The 9,781-nt window shown below is 42.8% G+C and overlaps 1 protein-coding gene across 1 annotated transcript; it reads right to left on the reverse strand.

Moving 5' to 3' along the window:
- Positions 1-1,007: 1,007 nt before the first annotated feature.
- Positions 1,008-5,975, reverse strand: CTSL (cathepsin L). Its single transcript, XM_004714597.2, has 8 exons — positions 5,874-5,975; positions 4,978-5,113; positions 4,559-4,681; positions 4,311-4,454; positions 3,910-4,134; positions 3,278-3,443; positions 2,090-2,210; positions 1,008-1,404 (listed from the first exon to the last, which is right to left on the reverse strand). The coding sequence occupies exons 2-8, from the start codon at positions 5,101-5,103 to the stop codon at positions 1,305-1,307; spliced, it is 1,005 nt and encodes a 334-aa protein (XP_004714654.1). The 5' UTR covers positions 5,104-5,113; positions 5,874-5,975; the 3' UTR covers positions 1,008-1,304.
- Between the last annotated feature and the right edge of the window lie 3,806 nt (positions 5,976-9,781).

A 9,781-nucleotide genomic window follows, 5' to 3' on the forward strand; every position in this document is an offset into this window, starting at 1 on the left:
GTTAGTAAGAATCTTGGACTTTTTATTATCTTCCACATTAAGTTGGTAACAATTGTATTATAATTAGGTACAATAGTTCTTTCTTGTAGGTACATGGATATTATCTGAGTGTTATACTTCGATGTAAATCTTGAAATGTCCTTTTTGATAAGGAATGTGATGCCATTCCTTTTCATTTTGTCATAAACTATCACATTTGTCCATTTAAAATGGCTAATATCAGTCTGTTCCAGTTCTCTAGTGCCCTGAGCCCTGGTGGCGTTCACAGCTGTTTCTTCTCATTTTGATACTTGTTCTTTAAAATTAAGGGATTATGTAACTTTTGACTCATACTAACCTATGAATGTCAAAGTAGAACTATATTTTTGGAGTTTTAAAGGCTGACCTTCAGAATCAGAATGTATATATATAACTCCCCCCCCACCCCCACCCCGAGTTACCATTTGAGGGACTCATAAGGATTAAATTGTTGGGGCTGATCTTGTCTCTCTCCTCTTCTATCTTCAGCCACAGCAGTTTTTTCATCTCATCCTTGAACAGATATATCCTTCTTGCCTTGTGGATCTTGAACTCATTTATCAGCCCTACCTGTAGCTATTACAACACCAGGGCTCCTTACCAGCAATTTGAGATGCCAGAAAATGGTTTTCCTCATGGGTTATGATTATCCTGTACCATTTACAGATGACCTCCAAGGCTCCTTTTTAATACTTAAATCACTGACATGATCATTCTAATTCACTAATATTTATAATAGTGTTTCTAATTTCTTTATTAAAACAATTCACCTTGGTCCTTCTAGGAAATCTTTTGAAAAATCTGCTTTACTCCAGAAGTGGGTCAGACAGACCAAATAAGGAGCTTAAAAAGGATGCCAATTCATATCTAGAAGTCCAGAGGCCACCCAGTGGCCGGCTCCCAATGCACGACTGAGACTGTTATGTTTTTATATCCCAATGACATCTCAACTACATGGAAACCCAACGCAGTGAAACAGAAGCCCCTCCTTTACACATGAAATTTAAGTTTTATTTAAAAAGGTCAGACTTTATATACTTCTTTTTTAATGGAAGTTCAAGTCTTAACATCAAGCAATGAGTCAATATTACAAAACTGTTTACAGCAGTAATTAAAGTAGTGGTAACATTTTACCAGTGTAAAAATGTCACAGAATTCAAATCACAACTTGGATCTTCAATGATTCAAGTGTTTCATCCCAATAATAAGGGCTGGTCAGTTCTAAGATAACATCCCTTCGGGAAAGCCATCCAGGAATCTTCCTTTTCCGAGTAGTGCGTCTGCTCTTACATGGTAGGGTAGCTGGCTGCCGTGGCAATTCCACAGTGGTTGTCTCGGTCCTTGGCCATCTTTATGTACCCATCTACACCCCAAGTTGTGCCCCAGCTTAAAAAAAAAAAAGTTATATGTTATACAAAGAATTCAGGATACTCTATTTAAATCTTATTAATAACAATACTTTGTGTGTCAGAGGCCCATGGTCTCCTAGGCCAATGTGGATAATCTTGCAGATTTAAGAGAATGAGGCAGGTGTTCATTATTTATACATTTTTGAGTTCTAAACCTACACAGTAGGGTCCTCATATCACAAACAGTTAAGTTCTTCATAGCTAACCAAAAGGTTGCCTGTTCAAACCCACCTTGGCTGCCTGGTAATCACTTCCTGAAAACCAGTCACTGAAAACCCTGGTGAGCACAACTGTGCATATTTGAGGTCGCTATGGATTGGGGTCAAATAATGGTAATTTTCTTGTGTGGGGGTAGAGGGTGTTTAACTTCCATCTAATTCTATATTGCAACTTCAAATAAAGGAGAAAACCCTTAGGGCCAGGTACCTTGCAGAATTAGTTTTTCACTATTCAGAAGGTAATGCTACAAATACCACATTAAAATGGAAGCAAGCTTGGGACCAAAGCTCTTAATCAGGTCGCGATATTTCTATGTTCAACCTAAGCAGGAAGAACACAGCTAGATTTTGTAATTGGGAGGTTTTTGTGAGTCTGTATCCAAATAGTAATTCCAAACATGAATTCCTCTTTCAATTTCAAATATATTATTGGAGTTTTTTAACCTGTTCTTGACAATCCAGTATTTGTTGTTTGAGTCTGATTCTTTTCCTTCAAAGCCATAGCCAACCACCAGAACACCATGGTCCAGATCCTTGCTGCTGCAGCTTGAATCGAAATAAATTCCTGGAAGAGAAATCGTCACCAGAGTGAGAAGCTCCACAAAGCAGCTCATGGCAGTAATTGGCCTCACCAACTCATTAAAGAGAACATCTCACAGTTCAGGGAAACATTCCAGATGAGACTTAACAAGCTGTCTAAAATGAAGGTTACAACAATTTAGACCCTTATCTCCTATAGCAGAAATATAAAGTAACATCATCCTTTTTGTAAACAACTTAGAAGACTAGGATTTTAAAACCTTGGCCTTCTATTCCATGGATAACATTCTACAGAAACTGTGTACACAGAACAAAATAACCAAATGAACAAAAACCAAAACACACTGTCCTATAGCTGATTCTGACTTATAACAAACTCATTTATTACAGGTAGAATGACATTAAAAGTGGGTTTTTTTAAGCTGTAGTCTTTCGGGAAGAGATGATCAGATCCTTCTTCCAAGATCACTAAACCAAACCCACAGCCATCAAATTGATCCTGTGACTCAATAAGACAGAGTAGACCCGCTCTTCAGATTTTCCAAGACTGCAACTCTTTATGGGAACATCTTCTCATCTTTCTCCCCCACAAAGAGTGAAATGTCATTGGCTGTTATGGCTTTGAGTGGATGATGAGCTTGAACTTCTGGTCAGTTCTTGTAGCATCCCAATACTTACCACCCACTGGGCCACTGAAGCTCCTTCAATGACCGAGGAATAACTCCATTTACTTTAAGGCTAGTGGTCTAGCCCACTTCATTAGCACCACCGAGACATTACCCCAAAGGAAGCAAAGGATGCAAAAATACTTAACCAAGCATTGATTACAGAAATATAAATCTTAGGGAAAATCTTACAGGTTGGTCCCCAAAATTGAAGACAAAGTAAATGAAACATATCTATAGAATTATGTACCCATTTAAAGTTATTTATGAACTGCTTATTATCATGAGACTTTGCTTAAAGCAAAAATAGCCCATACTGAATGTTAAATGTACACCCAAAATTCTGCATACCCGAGTCACACTGGTCCATGAGGATGGTTCTCCCAACCTTCTGCCTTACTTCTACAATACAAAGAAGCAAGCCTACCATTTTTGTAGAACTGGAAGGTCATCAGGCTTGCATCAATAGCAACAGAGATGGGACCCACACTTGCCACTGCCTTCATCAGGTCCTTCTCCAGCTGACGGATGTTTATGAAGCCAGTATCATTGGCAGCAGAATACTTAGGATTGTAGTGACAATCCCCTGTGTCCTTTTAGAGGTAAACAGGAAAGACACATAGTTATTACCATTCAACCCCTGATTGAAGATGAGTTTAGGACCTCAAGGCTCAACAGTTTGCAGCTTAGTGATTTCAAGTCAATCTTGGTATCAAGCAGCACAAAGAGTGTAATATCATTGGCTGTTATGAACCTGAAAACAAACAAACCAAAAAAAAACCAACCCAGATGCTCCTCATTGATATCTCTCTGGAAAAGACTTAGTGAAGGAGGAATGATGTGTTACCCGGAGCCCCACTTGGCCTTCAAATGTTGCTGTTGTTATCTCTGGAGAAATTGTTACACAGACCAACAGCTAATAACACTCTACAAGAGTTCTGACTGCTACAGAAAGACTCTACCATGCAAAATGTGAATGCTAAATCAAGTGCCTGATCCTTAAAAGTGTTCCACTTTCCACAGGGCTTGAATGACAACCAGGTAAAAAGCTCCATTTACCGTTCCAAGATAAGGATATGATTCCTCTGAATCCAGGCCTCCATTTTTCTTAATGTACTGGAAAGCATTATCCATGAGGCCCCCATTGCAGCCCTCATTGCCTTCAGACCGAGAGCAGTCCACCAGGTTCTGCTCACTGAGAGAAACAAGGCTGCCAGTTTTCCGGAACATCTGTCCTTCAAGGGCACCAGTTGCACTAAAAGCCCAACAAGAACCACATTGACCCTGAAAAGACAGATTTAAAAGTTGTCAGTTTATAAGACAAACAGAAAGACTGGTAACGATCCATAGATCTCAACGTTCTCACAAGAAAAAAAAAAAAAGCAAAATTGCCTGTTCAATAACTAGCAAAGAGCTTTTACTATTCAAGATAAAGCCAAATGTCAATGATGATGACATACCTGATTCTTCACAGGGGTCACATAACCTTTCTGACGCCAATCCACAGATTTGGGGATATTATCAGAAGAAGATTCATGGAATGTCTTCCCATTATGTTTCTGGATTTGAAAGCCATTCATCACCTGTCTGAATTCTTCATTGGTCTTCAAAGAAAAGATAAAATGTTGCAGAAACAAGAGAGTATTTTGCTTAAGTCGTGAGGAGAGGAAATATAAAGAGTTTCATAATCAGTAACTGCTGCACTCACCATGTCCCCAAAAGCATTCATGCCCAAGGTGAAGCCATGCTTTCCTTGGCTGTATTCTTGATTGTGCAGTTCAATCATCTTCACATTTTTCTCCCAGACTGCTCTCCTCCAATCTTCTTCATTCTAGAGACAGCCATACTTGATTGTCATTATTTACAATGAAATCCCAATCACTCCCACCAAGTGATGCATTAGATGGAAGACAGACCATAGCCAATGACAGCTCCATGGCGCTGGGAGCTCTCCTCCCTCTCTGACATAGCAGGGGCGTGTGCCAACCACTGTGCATTCAGGAGTGGGCACCATCAAGGAAAGCCTTGGTAAGTGCGGGCCTCTGGAACCTGTGTCGCTCCCTGCCCCCAACCAGCAAGGACCATTCCCTCTGAGGGCCCTTTTTGGCCGTTTCAGGAGATACCAACCGTGCTATATGGTCTCTTGTGTGTTGACTTCCACTGATGCCACCGAGCATCTAGATTTTGATCATGTTTTAGCGCAGCTGAGACTATTCCCAAGCAAATGATAGCCAGAAAAAGGAAAGGATTCATGTTCAAAAATCTAGGGAGGGGAAAGAAAAATAAGTAACTAACCAATCGTTTTAAGAAGCTTACACTTGAAAAGCTACAGCCCCCATGGTAGAGAGGAACTATTTAAATTATCTCCCCAAGTACTTATGCAAAGACAAAGAAAGACTTGGTTGGAGGAAAACCAAGCCCAGCATTTATGAAGAGTCATTTGATTCAGCCACCAAATAAATAGCAGACGGACAAGTGTTATAGTCAGTTCCACCAAGCTCCTCCGAAATAAAATCTATGTTGCTTTCCCACAAGTGGGGAAGGGGCGGCTCCTGACATCGGCACCCTGTAGGGCCTGTGCCACGGACAGTTCCCGGATTCAAAGCACCACCCGGGCTGGGGCCCACACCAGGGGTCGCAGGGAAGGGCCTGCCCGCGGGCCCACCCCCACCCCTCTTTTCCCAGGATGTTTACCGCGGCGGAGGAAACGCCCGGCCCTTGGCCGGGCCGCAGACCAGGGCGGGGGCCCGCATCCAGCGCCGCCCAGGCCTCCAGGCCAACCCGTGCCCAGACGGCTCAGGGACCCACTGGGGTGGCTCGTCCATCCAGGGCGCCCGCGCCGCCTCCCCTCCGCCCCTGCCGGGGCCCGCAGGACGGGGGCACAGTCTGAACCCAACAATACCAGCCCTCGGCGGAATTCTCGTCCCGTAAAGAATGCCGGCTGCCCACCAGGACACCTACAGGGGTCCCTCCTCCAGGGGACCAGCCGCCCCTCAACTAGCCGCCCCAATCAACGCGCTTACCTGCAGGGCCCGCAGCTGGCGCAGGCGCAGTCCACACAAGACGTACGGGGTCCCGGCGCCCAAGCTTGTAAGCTGAGGCCCTGGGCTCAGCCGGGTTTAAAGCTCGGGGTCGCAGCCCGTTCAGCACCGCCTACCCCCCGCCTCTCCACGTCTCGATTGGCTGTGCCGGCGCCTGGGCGGGGCCTCTGAGCACCGTGACTCCGTGGCGCGTGACTCCGCTTTAGACCCACCTTGCCCGGCGGGCGCGTCCGCCCGGGTCGACTGCGGGGGGAGGGGTCGGGCAATGGGCGCTGCTGACGAGGTTAGCGTCCCCGCGCTGTCGTGTTCCACGATTACTTACGGTAATCGTCCGTCTCCTGAGTGCAGTGTTTGGCGAATAACTCCTGGAGGGCCTAAACCCTGGAGCCCTGGTGGCGCATTGGTTAAAGTCTTTGCTGCGAACCGAAGGAAAATGCGACGCGTCCCCAGCCCGGCCCTCCCCCACTTTACAAACTTGGACACTTCATGGGGCAGTTCTAAAACAGAAAACTCTCTGCCATCGGGTCGACGTCGACTCCTGGAACTCTACCTGGTCTTCAAGGAGCCCATGAGTCTGTGAGACCAGAGCTGGGGTAGACAGCCTGGCTCCCTGGGAGCAGCCGGAGCCTTCCACCTGCCAGCATGCTGACAGGTTCCTCGCAGGGACCCTCGGCCTAAAGCAAAGGAAGAATGCTGCTCCTGGGACAGGACTTTACCCCCCAGTTACATGAAAATGCCCATTTTGTGATCTGTTAAGTCAAAGTCCTCGCTCAAACGCCACATCTAACAGCTGAAGCACTTCCATGGTTACAAACGTTGTCAGGTGCCATTGAGTCCGTTCTGACTCATGCTGAGGCCTGTACGACAGAACAAAACACAACCCTGCCCCGTGCCGTCCTCATCATTGCTGTCATGTTGAGCCCACTGTTGCAGCCACTGTGCCAGTCCACCTCGTCGAGGGTCTTCCTCTTATTTTTTGTTGCGCTTCAGTTTTACCGAGTGTGGTGTTCTTTTCCAGGGACTGGTCTCCTTTGATAACAGGTTCAGGTTACCTGGGCGATGTCTCACCATCCTTCCAAGGAGCATCCTGGCTGTACTTCCTCCCAGGCAGATGTGTTTGTTCTTCGGCAGTCCCTGGTACTTCAGTATTTCTCATCAGCAAAATAATTCAAAGGCATCAACTCTCCGGTCTTGCTTGCTCAGCGTCCGATTTTCACATGCATATGAGAAAAACAGCATGGCTTGGGTCAGGCTCATCACAGTGCTTTAAATGGCGTCCTTGTTTTGTTTTTATAAAAGTCTATCTACTGTATTTCAAATGCCTGCTTTCTGACATGGATTCTTAAATATGACTCCATAAGCATGAGTAAAAAATGACAACATGGATAAGTTGAACTTTATCAAGAAATAAACATTTTTATGCAACAAAGGATTTTATCACAGAAAAGACAACCTAAAGAATGGGAGAAAATATGTGTGAATTGTTTATCTTAAGCTTTTAATGTCCAGAATATAAGGAGCCTGGGTGATAAAAGCAGTTTGTAATTGGCTAAGAACCTCAAACTTGGTGATTTGAACCCACCCGCTTCCATAAACATTACAACCAAGAAAACCCCGTAGAGAAGTTCTGCTCTTTGAGCTATACGGTCACCAGGAATTGGGGGTTGACTTGGTGGCAGCTAAGAACAATAGTATAAAAATTAAGTAAAGAAATTCTACAATCTGTCAACAAAAATATAAGCAACCCAATCACAATGAGCAAAGGAGTTGAGTAGACATTTCACCAAAGATACAGAAATGGGCCAGCCATCAGGTGAAAAGATGCTCAACGTGTGAGTTATCAGGTAGGTGCTATTTCACCCTCCATCCCCCACCCCCACCAGTTGGTCTATAGGAAAATGCACAGTTAGGTTAATCTCAAATGTGATGGAAGGGATAATGGTTTTACGGAGAAGAAATTTACAGGCAAAAGTGGAATAATCTCTTCCAAAAAAGTATTCTCTTCATATGGGAGGGATGATGCTGTTGACTGAAGTGATTCAATGGAATTTAGGTGCCCACTGTTTCCATCTTCTTGATTATCTATCCATATGCCCCATCCCACATTTCAGGATCCCATTTCTCCCCAATAAATAGCCTCACTTTAATATGAGATATAATTCAGAATTGGGAATTCAGTTGGGATTGTAATTCAGGCACTCTTATGGTAAGACTCTGGTTCTGACTTTCAAACAACATCAGCTCAGTTACTACAAAATATAAGACTTGTTTTCAAGGCACAAGTGGTAACTTTGAGATCTGCTCCGTGACACGTGAGCTGTGACTCTGAAGCCCTGCACTCATCTTTTTCCCTGTAGCACTTTGTCTGTGGTAAAGATTTAACATTGAACTGCAGGTTCTAGCTAGGGCAATTAGGCACGACCAAGTAATCGAAGGAATCCAGACTGGAAAGGAAGGAGTAAAATGACCTCTATTTGCAGATAACATACTTTTTTGGGTAATATATAGAATATAGTGAATGAAAGCAAAACAAAATGCTCTAAAACCATTAGAGCTAATAAATGAGTTGGGGAAAGTTGTAGGATACAAGATCAAGACAGAAAAAGATCCATCGTTTGAGCTGTGAGTTGGCCTACCCACTTTATTCACAGACCATTTTTTGTTAAAGGGTGAGTAGCAGACAGGTGATGGCTATTTAAACATACTCATTTCCCAGACATGTTCTCAAATAAACTGCCTGTTACTTCAACTAAACAATGTGCAGTATTAATTGCCATGACAAAAAGTAGATTATTATATAGAAATTAGGATTATAGGGAACACTTTCCTGCCACCAGCTTGTCTTCAGTTGAGATAGATGGTGACAATTAACTTTCTGAATAATGTCATATGCTAACATTTAGAAGTAATGTGCCATTACTTGGTGAAACAACACTTCCAAGTATTGCTACTAAAAATCCATTATAAGTGAAAGAGTACAATGGATTTTAATGTAATAGTATAAAATGATGTAATAGCATAAAAAAAGTATTGTCAAGTTTGGGTGTTGTAGCAAAGAAGGATACTCAGTTACCTGGAATGATATTGAAGTCTTTTTCTTCTTCACTCAAACTATCCCCTGAAGTCGTCTTAAAGTTGGTTAGCCTGCTTGAGCATTATGCTATTTTGACACGGGTCTATGGGGGATCACATGGACAATATGTATTTGAAAGATTAGATTCTTTATGGGGTAGTGAGTTTGTTAATGAGAGTGGGTGCAAATGGTTGTATAGCTGCAAGAATGTTCATTATCACTAAATTGTACATGTAGAAGCTATGTTTTACTATGTGTGCTGACAACCAAACAAAATTACAGAACTCTTCTCTTTTCAAAAATAGAGAAGAATCCATCTGATGTTGAAATGATTTCCTTTTTCCACGCCCTCTTCTGAATCTGGCTTGAATTTCTGACAGCTCCCTGTGTATGTATTGTTGCAACAGTTTTTAACTAATCTTCATCAAAATGTTACTTTAATATGGTGTTAATTATATTGCTTAATACATTCTGCATTCTGTTTGGTCACATTTATTTTTTGAGTGCACACAAATATGGATCTCTTCTAGTCTGTTGGCCAGGTTGCTGTCTCCCAAATGTCTAGGCTTGGATTGCTTCTGGTGCTGCATCAGTTTTTGTTTGACTTTTTAACATTTCCATTGGTATTCTCTAACTTTCTGGAACCTTGCTTTTTACCAGTGCCTTTAGTACAGCTTGAACTTCTTCCTTTAATACCATTAGTTCTTGATCTACCTCTTCAAAGGGGTGAATATCAACCAATTGTTTTTGGTACAGTACATTTTTCCTATCTTTTTTTGATGCTTGCTATATCATTGAATATTTTGCCCAAAGAATC

The sequence above is a fragment of the Echinops telfairi genome, unplaced genomic scaffold (genome assembly GCF_000313985.2).
Source record: "Echinops telfairi isolate 266 unplaced genomic scaffold, ASM31398v2 ScPeMD7_27;HRSCAF=92, whole genome shotgun sequence".
Lineage (NCBI taxonomy): Eukaryota > Metazoa > Chordata > Mammalia > Afrosoricida > Tenrecidae > Echinops > Echinops telfairi.